This window comes from Clytia hemisphaerica, unplaced genomic scaffold (assembly GCF_902728285.1).
Source record: "Clytia hemisphaerica strain Z4C2 unplaced genomic scaffold, Clytia hemisphaerica genome assembly, whole genome shotgun sequence".
Taxonomy (NCBI): Eukaryota; Metazoa; Cnidaria; class Hydrozoa; order Leptothecata; family Clytiidae; genus Clytia; species Clytia hemisphaerica.
In genome coordinates, this window is record NW_027104551.1 from 527,976 (window position 1) to 547,506 (window position 19,531).

The 19,531-nt window shown below is 37.4% G+C and overlaps 2 protein-coding genes and 1 long non-coding RNA gene across 3 annotated transcripts; all 3 read right to left on the minus strand.

Moving 5' to 3' along the window:
• Positions 1–6,706: 6,706 nt before the first annotated feature.
• LOC136822867 (uncharacterized) lies at positions 6,707–7,095 on the minus strand. The gene is made up of 2 exons (XR_010848953.1): positions 7,051–7,095; positions 6,707–6,736 (listed from the first exon to the last, which is right to left on the minus strand). It is a non-coding gene; the product is annotated as an uncharacterized lncRNA (long non-coding RNA).
• Positions 7,096–7,870: 775 nt separating this feature from the next.
• LOC136822897 (uncharacterized) lies at positions 7,871–8,953 on the minus strand. Its single transcript, XM_067079205.1, has one exon. The coding sequence runs from the start codon at positions 8,951–8,953 to the stop codon at positions 7,871–7,873; it is 1,083 nt and encodes a 360-aa protein (XP_066935306.1).
• A 173-nt stretch (positions 8,954–9,126) lies between these two features.
• On the minus strand, positions 9,127–10,155 carry LOC136822898 (uncharacterized). The gene has a single exon (XM_067079206.1). The coding sequence runs from the start codon at positions 10,153–10,155 to the stop codon at positions 9,127–9,129; it is 1,029 nt and encodes a 342-aa protein (XP_066935307.1).
• Positions 10,156–19,531: the final 9,376 nt, after the last annotated feature.

Genomic DNA, 19,531 nt, shown 5'->3' on the forward strand with positions numbered 1-19,531 from the left:
TAGGGTGAATTTCACAGAATTTGATAAGAATACAGTCATTTTGTATTTGGTTAACATAAGTAACTGCTTCCTTCTGCTTCCTTTGTTGAGATAAATTGAAGCTTTGAGGAAGAAATGTAATTTTAACTCAAATGTTCACTCAAAAGTCCAAGACTCTCAAATTTATCTTTTTTCATGATTGTAAAAAAGTCAAGTCTAAAAAAGTAAGAATACGTTAAGAATATTTCACCCTCAATTTTGGCCCTTTCTTAAGAATATTTGACCATATCCAAAGTACACTATTCTTATAAATAAACAAAAAGGTGCATAGCATAATGATGAATGGTCTGCTGCGAGGGTTAGCTCGGATCTTGTGTTACTTACTTTTAATTTAAACTAGTCATAGCTTTCACTAAATGCCCCCACATAAAGATCATGTCAAGCACTTATAAAGCATTAATGCATTAAAGATTAAAACATTAAAAAATATTCAGGAATAATTGATTGATTTAATAGACCTTTTCTCAAAGAGGACGTCCTGTTGAATAATTATGTAGTCCAGCCATAAAAACAATGATAGAGCCATGCATAATTACTGTATCATGCATATTGTAATAATTATGCATGGTTTTATCATTGTTTTTCTGCTGGACTACATAATTATTCAACAGGGTGGCCTCTTTGAAAAAAGGTCTAATATTGATTGATTGGTTGATTGATTGAGGCATTTGCTTGAAAAAAAAATTATATTCCATTAACATAGGGTGAAATAGAAACCAATCCTAGTTAAGGCCCGGCCTCCACTTGCGTACGCTGTGATTGCACTTCTCAAACAAAATCTTCTATTTTATTGGTCAAAAGAAATATAAAGGAATGCCATTGTGGTCCATTAAGACGTACAGTCAAGAAAAGTTAAAATGCGCCTAAATTTTTTTTCAAGTGCATAGTACTTTTTCATGATGCAATCTTTCTCCAAGCTGAAAGGATTGAAGCCATTAGGATGATTGCAGCGCAGACAATGAAGATACGTGCCTTCAGGAAGCTAGACTTTTTGAGTTTATAGCTATATATACTTTCCCTTTATGGTGTTTCTGTATGACTGTCTGTGTACCTAGTCTAACCACCGTTAAATGCCTTCGGGAAGGTCCATCCTAACTTGGAAAGCCAGAATTGGAGCTATTTCACCAAACCACTGGAGCGTAAGATTATTTAGGCTATCACAACTGCATGAAAAAGTTGAATGTGCGCATGTAAAGTTAAACGAATGTAAACAAACATTTTGCAGGTTTTTGAAATAGATTTACCACACTGAAAAAACCGTGAAAAAACTCTAAGTGCGGTAAATCTATTTTGAAGACCCCCAGTGCCCAGAAAAAGTTTGTTTACATTGATTGATATTCAACATTCATTCAACCACTTTTGGATTCAACTTTACATATGCATACATTCAACTTTTTTGTACTTTGCCGGTATCTTGTTTTACTAAGTTAAGAAGGACTTTCTCGAGTTACGACCATATGATGGTATTTAAAACTCGAGAAGCTCTATAAACAATAAAGGTAGTTATTAATAAAATAAAAGATAAAGATAAATTAGAGTTTGAACAAAAATATCAAATGTACATTTGAAAACCTGAAAACTTGAGCAAATTTCTTTAAAGATTCCGGAAAAAGAATTGAAATCATTTGAGTTTGAGTCAATTCTCCACCTATATGACCACTGATTTGGGGTTAATTGGGATTCATTTTGAGGTGCTTATACAGTGCATTTTTGAATTTATCAACTGGAACATTTTTCCTTTTTTCACGTGGTTTCAACAGAGTAGCAAGAATAAGTACACACCTTAAGGGTATGGCCTATAGATTTCTCTTACAACAACATGATGCCAGATTATTGACGTCACTGTAGCTTTATAATTTGAAAATATTGACGTCAAATATATCTGTTTAAATATGACTTTTACTTCTTCGTTTTCAGAATTGCTAAGAAATCGAGTTTGGATTCGCTGCCGACATGTCATGTTCAGTTTGCATCCCTTGTGTAAGTGTCATTCCTCTTTTTCCTGATTCTTCCGTTGCATTTTTCTCTTTTTTAAGAATATTTTTAAGAATGGCTCAACATTTGCAAAAAAACAAATTTAAAAAGACCTAATTTCAGACGAGGCTAAGGATAGAAAGACATTTTGCTTTCTGATGCTTTCGAAATTTTCTGTTGAGAAATTTTATCCTTTTGGTTTTTCTTAGCCTGTGAATAAATATCAATCTAACGTACTCGATAAAACTACTTAAATTTAAAAGCGTTTGATAATTAATCATTATCTCCCGACTTTTCGTCGAATGAAGAGGTGGCCAAAGCTTCTCTAAAAATTTATAAAACATCCTTCCATCGAAATTTTTTGAAGCCTCGACAAATGTTTTTAACTTTTTCAGTTTTATGCCTAAAAAATGCTCTAAATATTTTGGCTACGGAAGCCTTATGTTTTTATAGTTTTCTCTTAATTAAAAAAATATGTACTTTTTGCATTTGTATCCTCGCTTGTATTTGCAAAGACAATTGTTCCCATACTCTTTCAGTTATCGAATTCCACGGTGTTTTGTGAATTGACTCTTGTCACAGGGCTTTTCCAGAAAAAAACAGTATACCCCCTGTTGAGGAGGTCCCGGGGGGGGGTACTACCCTTGTCGACCGACGGGGGTGCTCCGCTGAGGTTCGAAAAATGGACCCTACGTGGGACTCGAAATTTGCGGAAAAAGTGACCCTGAATGGGACTGAAATTCCAAAATTTTCTACTTTTTCCCCAAATTTTCCAAAATAGGCACCCTACGAGGGACTGATTTTTCTATTTTGGTGTTTTTGCGACCCTACCTGGGACTCGTGGAGGTTGAAAAAGGTAGCCTGACCAGCGGAGCATCCCCGTAACCCATTTTGCCCTAGTACCCCCCCCGGGGAGGAGGTCCATCCTCTGTGGCTGGAAATGCTGTAACCCGCCCTGGAATTTCAGGCAATTTCAGGTTTAAACCCCTCTGGAAATCTGACTATTAGTATGATTTAAAAAGCTACCCCCATGGAATTCCAGTTATATTTGACAGATATTTGTATCTCCCTATGGAATTCTGCCACATATCAAACCTTACCCCCTTGGAACGGAAATGGACCTCCTCAATGGGGGTATACGGTATTTTTCTGGAAAAGCCTGTGGAGATTCCTGATATACATGGAAGTCGGATAGTTTTGTTTCCTTACTTACACCTCTGTCTCGGTGATTTAGTGTTGGGCGGGAGGTGGGATTGGTGGGATTGGTTACTGACTTGGGTGGTGGAGGAGTTAGAGCTCGAGAAATAAAGCTTATCCGACACATCATTTTACAACAATATTTCACCCTTTTGCATGCAAAACTTTTCACCATGAATCCTTTTTTATGTAGAATTTAGATTCTAAAAGGCAAATCTTTTTCTCTGTCAGAGACGCCAAATGTAATATTTTTTTCCATACTCAAACCTCAAAGGGTTGTAAATTATCAACAGTCACTCTTCCTAGATAATTATGGCAGAATTAATGAAATTGAAACCCTTTTAGACATTCTCAGAGACTCTAAATGACCTTACGAGTCCGTGCATAATTTTGCCTGAGTGATCCCCACGGATCTAGTGAGAATTTGCTGGGAGAATTTGTTTGCTATTTTGAAAAATAAAATGTCGTTTAGGGTTTATCACCGGAAAAGGCTTTGTGGATCCTATTTTGGAACAAGTTATCCCGGCCGAATAAATGTTCCGCCTTTATTGCCGCCCTCAAGTTTTGATTTACTCCGCTAAAACTTGAAAACTGAATAATTGACGTCAATATCTTAAAAAAGTGACGTCAAATATATAATCTTTAAAAGAAAGAATTCGCAAAAAAGTTGAAAAGAATGAAGCAGTGTTTGGAGGCGCATTTTCAATGAAGCAACTTTTGGAAAACCTCGCGCATATTATGGTAAGAATTTTGTACAGGTTTCATTGTCTTAATTTATTACAGTTTATTACGGAATCTTTTATTTCTTAAAGTATAGACCTTAACCTTTTAAAAGGTAGGGCAATATTTATCACGGATTGAATCTAGTTCTTTGTTATTTCCAAAATCTATAGATTCTACGCTCTTATCTTTAAGAGAGTCTTTAATATTTTCTAGATGCTTGCAAGGGAGTATTTTGTCCATTTTGTAATTGGAATTTAATGGAAAGGGAATTGAGGAGGTTTCCTTAAATAAGAGTTGGAAACAAAAATTCGATTTGAAAAAATTTCATTTGAATTTTCGTTAGCACTTTAAGGGGGTCTTCCTACCTAAGGAGAGCCTTGACCCCTCTAGAAATTTTATTTCATTCTAAATCTTAGGGTTAGGTTGGATGTTGAAATATATTGAGGTAAGTTTTATGAAGTATGACAAAGGGAAGCGAAGTTGGGTAGTTGTGTTTCATATTTCAGCCTTTCAATGTGCTAGTCAGTGGTAGACAATTCTATCGTCTCCACAAGGACAATAAAACGTAGTACTCTCGGGTACTTCATAGCCGGGGGGTTTGGAATAAGCGGGGGGTTTGGAAAAAATCTCAAAACTTAATAAGCAGGGGGGGGGGCGGTTGGAATAAGAATGTCCTGGGTGGAAAATCTTTGAAAAATTAATTAGCGCCCCCCGGCTATTAGGTACCCGAGAGTAAGCAGTTGCGCAGTAGTTAAAAGTTTGTTTCAAACTCTACCAAAACTATTTTCTATGATTTTTTCCGTAAACTGCCGTGACGGCTGTAATCTCTGCGTATATATATTTTCCTGCGTTTGCTATCCCTCTAACGGACGATAGCATCGTCTAAGCCAGTTGCCGATTGACTGGTCATATAGCAATCTTAAAATCTTCTTGAAGTAGACTTTATTCTCCTGAAATCATTGTAAAGTAGAATTGTTGCAGTTATTTTTACATATTACGATCTTTATATCTTTTTCCCGTCACCATTCATTTGGTACACTGACCCCTGCGGGGTACCAAGCTTGCTTGCAAATAAGAATGTACCGTGAAGATTCAGAGATTCTAACTTATCTACGGTTAAATGTGACTAAAACTGGCACAAGTACCTTGAAACTGTTTTATAACTCGTTACCATCCCTCTCTCGGAATGGCATCAACCATTTGTGAGCCGATATTGTCATTAATTTTAATCAAATTAAATAAGTTGCTCTTTGATTTTATTTTCAAGAGTTGTATCCTACAGGGTCGACTTGTGGTTATTTTTTATTTTTGATAATTCTCAGAGCGGATATAGTGGAAAAATTTTTTATTAAAAATCAATTTTTTATCTACTTTTTATTTTTTTTACCACTTTTCAGGGTGATTTTTCTTTCGATTTTTCATACTGATAGCAGGGTCCTAAAATTTACCAAACATTCATATTTAACAGGGTCAACTTTTCAAATTCCAGTGGCATGCAAAAAATTGACGTCACTAACTTTGAATTCAAAAAAATGACGTCAAATGCTTTTTTATTTTATTTTGAAAGTTAGATACTTTTAGGAAATCAAAATAGCAAATTTTAAACGCCGCTGATTTAAATCGAACGAGACTCTCTCTTTGAAAATAATATTTGTAATTTGGTGTATTTGGTGTTCACGGAAGATAGGTAGTTAAAAGAAAGGTATTTCTTAAAAGGTTCATGGACCAATAGAAATTTGCTGAAAGATAGCTGATGCCCCTGTCTCTTTTGATGTTTTAGTCCAACAATTTAAACTTAAACCTCATAGGGTACACCCCTGACATTTTTCACAAGTAGGGGTAAAAATAAAGTAGACTGGCTAATTTGCGTTATTACAGCCCAGGTAGCAAGTAGGAGTTCCTGGTTTCTACCTCGTGTGCTTCTGGGATGAGCTGGAGTTTTCATAAGATATTTCACTAATTGGTCATTTGAAATGATAGAGATGACGCGTTATTTAGAAAAAGTAACAAAACTGTTTTATAGCGGGTAAACGACCAACCAAATCTTACCTGTAAACTGAAAATAAGCAATATGATCAAAATCGCCATACTTTTGCTTCAAGTATGTATCCCATGTTGAATTTCGGTTGAGTTTGGATCCTAACCAAAAAAAGCCTAAAGACACCCTCTTCTTACAGACCTACTGGGACCCCTTCACACTGGAAAAATTGGCCAGAACATCGTCCCCAGTGGAAATTTTTTGTTCCCATCATAAATAATCAAATTAATCAATCCTCAATGTAAAATGTTATGCTTTTATCCCATCCCCACTGAAATTTCTGATCTGACTTGAAAATAATAAAATTTAAATCCCCTGATATTAAATAATATGGGAATAAAAATCCCCATCAAGCTTAAATCCGTTATTTTTACCCCCACTGGCTGAAAAAGTTTTACCGGGTCTTTGAGAAGGGGGTGTCTAATGAATTTTTCATAATGAATTTCCTAAAAAATTTAAAAATCATAACGTCTAATGAAATGGAAAACCACCATATTTAAAAATGCCTATTATGAGACTATTCATCTAACGTTTCCAGATCATCTAAAAAGAACGACAAATAACTATTCCTTTTTGAATATCACGGGAACTGCATGTGGTTGAAAAGAACGGTAAATTACGCATGCGTTAAGTCTCTATTTGGGTGAGCTGGAAACATTACATGAACTAACTCTTATGAAAAAATGCACAATTTGTTGGGGCAGAAACAATGAAGGGTGACAATAGAAGGCTGTGTTCGTAACACTTGATGTGAATGTGTTCAAACTAAAAGAGAAAAATTTGACTAAGTCTTACAAAATGTCTCTAAGTCTGAAAAGTATAAGTTTGAAAAATATAAGTCTGAAATCTAAGTCTAATTTGAAATTTATATGTCAGTACAAAGATTGATTTGAATATTTGAATTGAAAAATGAAATCTAAGAGTATATGTATAATTTGTATGTCTATGTTGAAAAAATGTAAGTAGAAAATAAAAATCCAAGATGGCCGACCTAAATCCTACAAGTGCATGACTAAGCAAAAAGAAAGCACCCCAGGCAAAATGGCAAAACAAAGCAAACACTGTAAAGCAAAACTTACCAGCTAGCCTGGGTGTGAATGTTGTGAAATGTGAAATGATATTTGAGTTTGAATTGAATTTGATGTTCACCCTTCAAGTGTCTCTTTGTGAAATGAATTGCAGGTCTGAGAGTGACTCTGCAATTTATGCACTTTGATGTAAAAATGGCAAACAAAAACAAACACTGAAAGCAAACTTACCAGCTAGCTGGTGTGGAATGTTGTGAAATGTGAATGATGTTGAGTTTGAATTTGAATTATTGAATTTGATGTTCACCCTTCAAGTGTCTCTTGTGAAATGAATGCAGGTCTGAGAGTGACTCTGCAATTTATGCACTTTGATGGTAAAATACAGACCAAAAATTTATAAATTAATTATGCAAAAATAAAGCAAAGTTGACTAAATAAATATTGATTTGATGAATAAATTAACATAAATTAACATAAAAATGGCCAAAAGGGACAAAAAACTCCAAATGCAAAAAAAAAACAAGACAAAACACAGACCAGACTGAAAAAATGCCAAAAGGCAGGAAACTGAAAAGACCAAAAGAACATGAAACTGAAAACAAACAAAACTGCAGCTGATGCTGTAACACTCCCCCCACAAAAATATTGAATTGAAAAATATATTTGTATTTGAAAAAACAATTTATTTGAATTTTCCCATTGATCATATATTCAAGTTGAACACTTGAAAAGTTCTTTAGATAGATCTAGTTCATCAACACAGTGAATTAATATCAGTGATCTCACAGATCTTGTAGTCAGACGTTTTACATTTTCAGATGAATTTTGGTATTCAACGACACTTTTCGTATTTTGTCATCACGATCCACTTTCACTTCTTTGATAATCCCATATTGATACGTGGATGAAATGACGGAATCCTGTTTGTGAACAGAACGATATCACCAGCCTTGACGTGCTTGTTTGAGTTGAACCATTTTGGTTCAATAAGATTTGGAACGTGTGACACTAGCCATGAGTCAAACCAAGCGTTGTAGATCTTTTGGTTCGATCGGATAATCTTGTCATAATCATTTTCAACAGATAAGGTACCACTTGGGCCACGATTGTTGTTTCGCCCAAGGATTAAGCGGTTGGGTGTTAGCAAGTCTCCCATTTCGAAGTTTCCTTTCACGTTTCGAACAGCTATTGGTGCATCATTAATGGAGTTTGTGAGGATGGCTGCCATTGTCTCCCACTGTATGATTGAAAGTCTTTCGTTGTGCATTGATTTTTCTAAGGATGATCTGACCTCACGAATTTTCCTCTCAACACGGCCATGATGATTATGACCACCAACTGGGCATGTTTCAAAGTTGATTCTTTGATCTCGATGAAGTTGGAATGCGATGTCAACAATGTCGAGTTTCATTGTCTCACAGCCCTTGATGAGCTGACCTCCTTCGTCTGCCAGAAGTTTGTTAGGATATCCAACCTGACAGGAGAAACGTGTGAAGGCTTGCAAAAACGACGTAGTAGAGTAATCCTCCATTACTTTGATGTTAACAGCAGTTGTTGTGGCGCAACAGAATACAACCAGCCATATCTTTACGGTAGTGCGTTTGTGATGTTGCGAGTAGCTTGAAAATGGTCCTGCAAGATCCACTTGTGATATGTAAAATGCAGGTGCGATGATGAGGTTGTCTTGTGAAAGTGGTCCCATTTCCACAGCGATTGTCTTTTTGTTGATATAGCGACAGCGTGGACATGAAGAACGTATGAAGTTGACGAGTGATCTTCCTTCTAAGATGTATGCGGTCTTGAGGACTTCTCGCCAAGTTGTTTCAACACCAGAATGTTTGACGGTGCTATTCCAGTGGATGTCGTTGATTATGCTGACAGCCAATGGTGAGTGTTTATCGATGATTGGCACACAAAATGACGTTGATGTAAGATCTTTCATGGTTGATGTCATTCTACCAGCAACTGTAATCGAGTCTTCTGGCAGTAAACGACCAATGTGATGAAGAATACCATCCTTTTCAATTGATATCTTGCCAACCTTTTGTTTGACGAAATGTTTGACCTCTTGAGTAGCCTTCTGAAAGAAATATCTCTCAGCTTGAGATATCTCCTCATTTGTAAGGATTATGTGTGGTTTATTGAAGAATTGATCTTTGTTTTCCCTTTAGTGCGACAAAGTTTGATGAAACGTAACATTATTGCGAAGACACGCACAACTTTGGTGAAAGAATGGCGATTTGGGTCAACCACATAATTGGAGAACTTGTATCTTTGTTGCGTTTTGTTGAGAAACTCATCAGTGATTAGTTGATTGTGATAGACAGAATGAGTTGAAGGAATCTTGGCTTCACGATTAGCTTGTTCCAATTCCACCTGACTGAGCCTTATTTCTTTGGCGGTTAGTGCTGGGAATTCTGATACTTCTTGCGTCATCCACTGGAATCCATTGATCCACTGGGAGGATTGGTCAACATCGGTCATGGTTGTACACCTTCTTGTTCCGATGTCAGCGATCATGTTGTTTGATTGGACGTATTTCCATGATGTAATGTCTGTTAGTCGGTGAATCTCGTTTACACGGTTGCGGACCCACTGCTTGAGTTGTAGTGAAGTGTTGTTGATCCAGTAGAGGGTGATTTGCGAATCTGTGAACTTGGAAGCTCCAGTATGTGTTGAATGGAATGACTTTCTTACAACTTCACTTGTGTGGGTATTGATGATTGATGCATACAGTTCCCCTCTTGGTTGAGTATATTCATCCGGTACAAGTAGTGAGCGGGCGAAGATCAATTGACAGGAGTAGTCGCCTTGTTTTCGTTTGAATCGAGCATAGATAGATGAGCATGCTAGATCCTGGCTTGCATCACCAAAATCGAGAGTTGTGATGTCTAGATTAACTGCATCTGGTGGCACAATAGCACGGTTGAATTTGATGGATTTGAGTTCTTGAATCATTTCGAAATGTGATGACCAAAGATGTCTGAGATCGTTGGGTAGAATATCATCCCAATCCATTTTGCGTTTGACGAGAGTGTGGAGGTCCATTTTCAATGTTGCAGTAATCGGCGTTAGAAGTCCAGAGATGTCAAACACTTCAGATGCTTTTGAGACACTGTCGACGCGTGAGATTGAGTGGTATTTCTTTGATTTCATTGGGTTTCTTGCCTCGATATTTTCTTGCGAAGTTCAATTCTTGGATATCTAGGCTGATTTGATCTTCCAATGGATACCATTTGAGACCAGCCACTGATACAGTCTCACCATCAGCTGTTAGTTTGTCATTGGTTGTTGATTTGAGAAGGTGAATCCTTTTAGTGAAAATCCACCATGATTGACCACCAGTTCTAAGTTGTCGGCTAAGTGGTTGGCTTCTGACTGTGATTGATGACCGGTTATGCAGTCATCCACGTATACATCATCGGTTATGATCTTGTGAACTTCCGGGTACTGGTCTTTGAAAATTTTGCAGTTTCACGAAGCGCATGCTCCGCCTGGTTCCCACTTGATTTCACGCCATAGATAAGGGTTTTTATGACTTTCTCTTCGGGCGGTTTGTCTGGGTTGAGATTTTCTTCCCACAGATAACGTTGGAGACACCAGTGAGTTTGATCGAGTTGTATGGTGTTATACATTTTAGCAACATCTGTGTGGATACCAACCTTGTGTCCCCTCCACCGCAGGAAAATTTCTAAGAGCTTATTCATGTTATTCCTTCCTTTTGCAATGATGTCGTTGAGTGAGAAGCCACTTCCGGTCTTCATTGAAGCGTCGAACACAATACGGCACGGAGTTGACACTGAGTTCTCCTTCCATACTGCGCGCCATGGAATAAAGTTGTTGATATTGGTGTTTCGAAGTGTACGTTGTACATCTGGGCTGAGGTTTTTAAATAATCCACGTAGCCAAGAGTTTGAAGTTTTTGCTCTGAGTTGAGGACATCTTCCTTGTCTTTGGAGTACTTTGATAGCCGTCTCAGTTGTTGGTTGTAGATCTGGAGTGCAATCTTTCTATTGGAGAAAGATATAATGATGGGTCATGTAGAAGTGGTAAAAATGCAGTCGAATTTTGCTTGCAAACATCAACATTGATTGATTCATTGATAACATGTTGTTCAACTTCTTCTTGTACACTCATGACCTCGTCAGTTGTTGAAAGTTCCTTACAGGATTTACAGCCACGACAGTTGATACATCTGTATTGGAATTCGCTTCCAACGTCTTGTGATTGGTTGAAAAGTTCAGACTTCTCTTCAATGGCTGAGTTTGATGTAATGAAGATGTCGGTATTCTTGTTGGTGTATCCGAGCAGGTGAAGGTCAGGATTGACATGATATCCCAACTTAAACAGCTCGTGTTGATCATTGATGAATTTATTGGTGTTGAAATGGTGATCTTTGATGTTGTTGAAGACAGGGTGTGGACCACCAATAACGCCGGTTGATCCGTCTGGACTTTTGAAGCATGATCTGTAAATTGTCAGTCCTGATGGCATCTTGAATACCTCCTCCGGGAAGTATCTTGAATATTTGATGCCAATCATAAAATCTGTATGACCACCAACTTGTTTTGGGACCAGAGGAAGATTGCATGGATCACCACCAGATTTGGCATAATCTTTACGAATGTCGTTGATGACTTCACCGTCCAATTTGTATGTCGGAAACTTCTGAGTGATTTGGTCCAAGCATGGTCCAACGAGAGTTGCATCTGTTCCATCAATGAGTGGAAGATCAATTTTGTAGGTGCCGTGCTTGCTTTGACTTGATATGCCACCAACGCCGCCCATTGTGATAGGACCAGCGTATTGTTGATTTGCTCGGTTGCCAAGTTTTTTGATTGCGTGATGACGTACAATGAAGTCGTAGCACCCAGAGTCAAATATGGTGAATTGTTTTCCATTGACAGAGATTGGTTGTAGCATGAAGATTGCTTCGGGATCCTCATCGTTTGAGTCGTTAGCAGAATGGAAGGTCAGCTTTATTTCTTTGGAGTAGGCTGGCACAGGTTGTCGGATGATGCATCTGGTTCTGTAATGTTCTAGGATGTCCAGGTTTTGTTGGTTCGTCTTATGTTCTTCACAAACGAGGATATGCTTCCTTGGCTTGAAAGGTTGATGGTAAGGATGCTGGCATATGAACGTCTGTTGACATTGACCCTCTTTGTGTTTGCCTTGGTCACGTCGTGCCCCGGGGAAGAGACACTGGTAGCAGAGTCTTCTGTTGCAAGGTTTTGAATCGCTCAGCTGGAGTCATTTCGACGAAAACTTTGCAGGAGAAATATTGTACTAGCTTTGTTCCACTAGGACCATTGGTTTGTGTATGATCTGTTGCTCCACAGATGTAGCATGAAGATTGGTCAGGAAACGTGTTGTAAGTTGATCGACCTCCTTTACCACCTCCGCCTTGGGTTTTTCGGTGTCAGGTTGTTTGTTGATTTTTGGATGGCAGCTTTCTGTTGGTGAACTTTCATCTCTTTCTCCAGAAAATCAATCAGTTGTTTCCACTTGTACTTGCCGCTCTTTGGTTCTTCACAAGTAAGAGTAAGCCATCTCATCATTCGTTGATCACCAAGTTTTTCACTGACTTGGTTCAAGGCGTTACTGTAGTAAAGTTCATTTTCAATATCATGAGTGGCTGCAAGTTGCATTAAATCTCTCATAGAATTGGTTATTTTTGAAAGAAAGTCAATTGTTTTCATTGGATCTTTAGATTTGGTTTCAATACTGTACAACGATTGGAGCTTGTGTTGAAGTAAAACTTGCCGGTCGCCGAATACGTTTTTAAGTCGACCCCAGATGTCTTGGATGTTATCGATGTTTCGAACGAGTGATAATGCTTGACCATCCAGATGATTGTTCTTTAGTAATTCAGCTTGCATTGATTGTGGTACAGAGTCCTCATACAGTTTCTTGAACTCTGCGATGAAGGTGTATATATCAATTGAGAATCATAGCCGCTAAACGATTTGAGTTTGATGTTCAGTCGCCGCTTGTTGAAAGTTTCGTGTTTGTCAAGTTCTCTCGACTTGAGTTCGTTGTTAAGTTTCTTTTCATACTCCTCCTTTTTATCTTGCAGAGAGGAATATGATGATTTCAGTTCTTTGTATTTGTCCATCGGTGGACGTAAGTAAATAGTTCTTGTAATTTATTGGAAATCTCCTTCAGTTCTTACTTTGTGTTTCAAGAAGAGTCTTGCGTTGCTTTAAATCGACATTGCTGATAAGACTGACAGAGCATAACATCGAGGCAGTGAGAAAGTTTATAGAACGATCAATTTCGCTTACAATGAAATCTGATTTCTGTTTGTCTGCATTGGTTTGTATCTCAGTGTTTACATCACTACTGTCTTTGAAGAATTGTTAACTCGTCCAATATATTGAATGATATCACAACACAGCATGGTAAATGGTTTGGAGTATGATTTTTCATAATCATCCTTTGATAATTGTAGTTTGATCTTTCTATTAGTGTTTTTGTATTCAGTACGCAATGTTTCTAGCCTTGTAACGCATTCTTTCATCCTCTCAGGGTGTATCATATCGACCGGATTGTCATCAATGGTATCTGTGATATCCTCATGAAGTTGCGCCATTAGAAGAAAAAGTTCATTTGTACCTGTATTTGTTGTATCAGTTGGTGGAGTGTCACGTGGTTTGACATCCATTGGAGTTGGTTGAGGTGGGTCCACTCTGTTCGACTGGATGATCTCGGTAAGAGGTGGATCGCCATCAGTTGGAAGTTGGTTAGTGTCGCCTTCAAATAGGGGCGGATCCGACATTGATGGAAGTGAATCTGTTGATTGAGGTGGAAGTAATTCCTTGGGTTGATTTGAAGTTGCTTGAAGTGGAGGTGTGGTCTCCTTTGGCTTTGATATTTTACGACCAGTTTTTGAGTACGAGTTGAAGTCGAATCTCTCCTTCGGTCGTGTTTGCATTGAGGTGTGATTGAACCCCTTGCTGTTTGAATGTTGGGGCAGAGACAATGAAGGGTGACAAGGAAGGCTGTGTTCGTAACACTTGATGTGAATGTGTTCAACTAAAAGAGAAAAATTTGACTAAGTCTTACAAAATGTCTCTAAGTCTGAAAAAGTATAAGTTTGAAAAATATAAGTCTGAAAATCTAAGTCTAATTTGAAATTTATATGTCAGTACAAAGATTGATTTGAATATTTGAATTGAAAAATGAAATCTAAGAGTATATGTATAATTTGTATGTCTATTGAAAAAAGTAAGTAGAAAATAAAAATCCAAGATGGCCGACCTAAATCCTACAAGTGCATGACTAAGCAAAAAGAAAGCACCCAGGCAAAAATGGCAAACAAAAACAAACACTGAAAAGCAAACTTACCAGCTAGCCTGGGTGTGAATGTTGTGAAATGTGAAATGATGTTTGAGTTTGAATTTGAATTATTGAATTTGATGTTCACCCTTCAAGTGTCTCTTGTGAAATGAATTGCAGGTCTGAGAGTGACTCTGCAATTTATGCACTTTGATGTGTAAAATACAGACCAAAAATTTATAAATTAATTATGCAAAAATAAAGCAAAGTTGACTAAATAAATATTGATTTGATGAATAAATTAACATAAATTAACATAAAAATGGCCAAAAGGGACAAAAAACTCCAAATGCAAAAAAAAAACAAGACAAAACACAGACCAGACTGAAAAAATGCCAAAAGGCAGGAAACTGAAAAGACCAAAAGAACATGAAACTGAAAACAAACAAAACTGCAGCTGATGCTGTAACAAAAGGAACATTATGAAAACCTACAGCTTTCCGAACAAAGCACGCAAGCGAAAGAAAGAAGTGGATCAAATCAATTTCGTTTTGGGAGGAAGATGAAATTTAAGCGATGGTAGTCCATGTTGTCTGCGAAAAACACTGGTCTGTTGGCTTCTTCGAAAAGAAAGAGAACCGTGAAAAAATGCGACTCGCCAAAACTCCGTCATCAGTAGAGAAATGCTCGATCCCAACTCCTCCTACAAAAGAAAGACTGACCAAGAAATCATTGTTTGAGACTAAGAAGCACAAAGAAAATCAACTTGATAAGTTCAAATTAATAGACGCAGTCAATTGTAAATCCTTTCTTGAGGGTCCATTAAAATAGAAAAGGAGTGGGAACTTTCCTTATTGCTTACGAATGCGAAGATGCGCTGTGAATCTAATCCAAAACTTTCATTCATGCCTACTCCATCAAAGTTTACGAATGGCTGACGCTGCACGTTTGCCATGCCTGTATTTTAAAATGTTATGGTTGGATGCCACTTTTTCAATGAGGCCCCCAGCGTTTGCGTGAGGTGTTGATGGAGGGTTTTTCGCGGCGTGATGGCGTGAAATTTTGAAAAAACGCGTGATTGCGTGAAAATGAAGTGCCGGCGTGATCGTGAAATCGAGTTTTTTTAAGCGCGATGGCGTGAAATTTGCAGTTCAGCGTGATCGTGAAAATTATATTTATTAATTGAATCATAATTCTATATCCATTTTAGCCAATTTAGAGGGTCTAAATTTCAAAATTTTCTTAGTCGGCCCAAACTATGGTGGGGCCTCCTACAGATCTCATTTTAAAACATAAAAGAAACGGTGCAAACAGTTTTATTCATCTGCCATTTATCCTCGATAGCTCCCAATTGTCTTTAGCAGTTGCTAGCTAGTCTTCAAAATAAAGTGAGAGGGTCCACGGTGATCTTTAATCGGATTCAATAATGTAGAAAAAAATTAATGTTGTTTAAAGATAAGATTTTTTCTTTATCTGATAAAAATAAAAAGAATATCCAGTGAAAATTTCAAAGTTCTACTCTTTCCAATCGAAAATAATTCCAATTCCGATTTTGAGGGAACTCACACGGGGTGTGGGTCTGAAGATCGCAGTGGTCGAAAATTGAAATCTCCTCCCGTCGGCGCAAACCATGGTTGCGCTTCCTCCTTTACTAACATTTTCCTCTCTTTCTTACTAGATGCTTATTCTTAGATGCATTTCTTGTTGTCAATCACCTGTGGTTCCCGCTTAACTCCTCCTAGGGAAAATGAGGTAAGAACTTAATTTTTTCACTAAATGATAGCTAATAGATACAGGTACCGCCCTTTATAGTTTTGAACACCTAAAAATGCTGTCCGATAATTAGCGACCATAAGGTCGAAATTTGAATTTCTTGTTGTCAATCACCTGTGGTTTCCGCTCAACTCCTCCTAGGGAAAATGAGGTATGAACTAAATTTATTCACTAAATGATAGCTAATAGATACAGGTACCGTTCTTTATAGTTTTGAACACCTAAAAATGCTGTCCAAGAATAAGGTTGTCCGATAATTAGCGACCATAAGGTCGAAATTGGAATTTCTTGTTGTCAATCACCTGTGGTTTCCGCTTAACTCCTCCTAGGGAAAATGAGGTATGAACTAAATTTTTTCACTAAATGATAGCTAATAGATACAGGTACCGTTCTTTATAGTTTTGAAACCCTAAACTTGATGTCCGAGAAAAAGGTTGTCCGATAATTAGCGAGCATAAGGTCGAAATTTGAATTTCTTGTTGTCAATCACCTGTGGTTTCCGCTTAACTCCTCTTAGGGAAAATGAGGTATGAACTTAATTTCTTCACTAAATGATAGCTAATAGATACAGGTACCGTCCTTAATAGTTTTGAACACCTAAAAACGCTGTCCGATAATTAGCGAGCATAAGGTCGAAATTTGAATTTCTTGCTGTCAATCACCTGTGGTGTCGGCTTAACTCCTCCTAGGGAAAATGAGGTATGAACTTAATTTTTTCACTAAATAATAGTTAATAGATACAGATACCGCCCTTTACAGTTTTTAACACCTAAAAATGCTGTCCGAGAATAAGGTTGTCCGATAATTAGCGAGCATAAGGTCGAATTTGAATTTCTTGCTGTCAATCACCTGTGGTTTACGCTTAACTCCTCCTAGGGAAAATGAGGTATGAACTTAATCTTTTCACTAAATGATAGCTAATAGATACAGGTACCGTCCTTTATAGTTTTGAACACCTAAAAATGCTGTCCGAAAAAGATACTGTCCGGTAAAGTGAATCCAATGCTGGAAATCTGAATTCAATGCTGACAATCACCAGTGGTTTCCGCTTAACTCCTCCTAGGGAAAATGAGGTATGAACTTAATTTTTTCACTAGGTGATAGCTATTAGACACATGTAACGTCCTTTGAAGTTTTGAATACCAGAGAATGCTGTCCGAAAAAGATACTTTTCGGTAAAGTGAATCCAATGTTGAATCCGATGCTAACTTCATTTTGATGAAGAAAAATAACTTACGGTGCTAAAGGAATTGCGTCAGCTTTATCTTTGGTACTCTCGTGGTCCACAGCTATTTTATGGGCTTTACCAGTGAAATGACGAAGAACAGCATGTTTAGTTACGTTATTGGTCCCTCTTTTGTTAATGTGCCTAGTAAAACTGTTGATGAAACTGTCACATTGAAATATTTTGAGCCTGCACACACGTTTATGTCCGCAGACAATTTCCACCATAAGGTGGAACAAGCTATGAAGCAGAAAAAGCGGGTTGAGGATTTTCAATACTTCGTGAATGTTGTGGTAAATCACTTCAAATGAAATGCAATAATTTCTATGATTATTACATATTATGTCTTTCCCAAGCTAAATACGCCATCAAAAAGCCAAAGCTTGAGAATGTTCAAGTTCAATGTTCAGTTCCAAAATTATTTTGGAAGCAAAAGCATTCAGATCAGGAGTTCGATTCGGCATTATTCCTGCAAAGGAAAGTCAATGTCACTGAATTTTACTAGCTAGCGTCAATACCGTCAATATTTTCGAGAAAAAATGATAATTTAAAGGAACGAAAATAAGAAATAAAAACATTTCAAAGACATATCCAGTAAAATCAACCAAAATGAATAAAAGAAAACCGACAAATCCAATCAAAATTGCGGCAAGATGGTCGAAATTTGCGTGGTACCAAAGAGTAAGCACTTTCTACTACCCATGTGTCACATGTCATCTTTGCCAGAAAAACAGAAGCAGTGTTGATCAGACACTGCTGGAAGAAGAAATATAGAAAAAGAAGTAAAATGGCCGAAGAAGTGGTCCTTCGTGGAAACAATTCTTTAGCTGTCTAAAAGCTTTTGAATTTTTCGGAACATAACACTTAAAATATATGTTGTTATTATTATTATTAAGAAGAATACTAAAAAAAGGAAAGGTAAAGTCGGTCTAGAACCCGGTACGGAATAACGCATCCGATCGACCGCACACGACGGAAGTAAAAAGGGACGACAGGAAAGAGAATAAATGATTTAATTATCTGGTACTCGATGTAGAAATTTTCTTCCGACACGCTAAAGCTCTGAAGGTCGGGAAAATTTTAACATCTGGAACCTTTGGTTTACGGAATTTCTCCTGGCCGCGTTCGTAAAATTTAGAAAGAATCTGGGGACGGTAAAAAGTTACAAGTGCCCCGAACTAAGAGTACAGATGCAAAAAAAATTTCCCGTGCGATTTCTACATAGTGCTCCGAACTGAAAAATGTAAACAAAGCAGGACGCGAACTAAAGATTTATTGAGAGTGGCTCTAAACCCAAACCCAATTACAGTTCAATTTATAGCAATAAAATGCGAATTCTTTGCTGCTACTAGAATAAATAGGTTTGTCTCCTCACATCGAATGACAATTTCACCTATTCAAGAGCTTTCACTGCCTAAAAAAAGTAAACAAGCAATGTCACGAACCAAACAATTAGAAGAGAGTGGCCATGAGCCAAATTTCCCTCAATCTAGTCCAATTTATACAGCAATATGTGAACTTTTTGCTATTTGCAGAATCACTAAGCTTGCCTCAACACACCAAATGAAAATTACACCTGCACTAGATCTTTCACTACCTGAAATATGCATGTCAGCCTCTAAAAATAGAGTTTGGCGAAACAGGCAAAGATGGTCCTTACCAACAATAAAAGCTTGTCCTAAGATACTGATACAATATATGGGAACCTCCCTCCAACTTTGTTATTGATGAAGGAGGATTCTGGCTTTTCCAAATAGACAACACACAGGTCATGATCAACAAGTTTGTTGATGTCGGTTGGGGTTGGGCGGTCCCGCTGCTCTGCATGGAGGGCGGTCGACAGGCTCTAAAGGTCTAAATTGGAATGCAGCTGCAGCAGTTTAAAATTCCAGCATAAAAATTATTGGTAAAACTAAATAAAACATACCTGATATGCTTTCTTTGATTTGGCCTTTGAAAATATAACCAGTCAACCACCAAAAACAAATAAATAACAAAAGATAATAATCAATGTCAAGCATTTTTAACTTGGTGCACTTACTAAGAACAAAGAAGTAGTAAGAGAGATAGAATAACATGGCCTTTTGTGCTATTGTAAAAACGCAAGTTGTATTTGCAGGTGGCATAATTCAAAAATCCCCCTTACAAAATCACACGTGATATTGTGCACGACAATTCTCGGGATTTGTCGTCCTGGTTTCATGTAAAAATCATGAAATATCGTAAAGAGAAGCGTTGGGAAAATCAAAACAAACT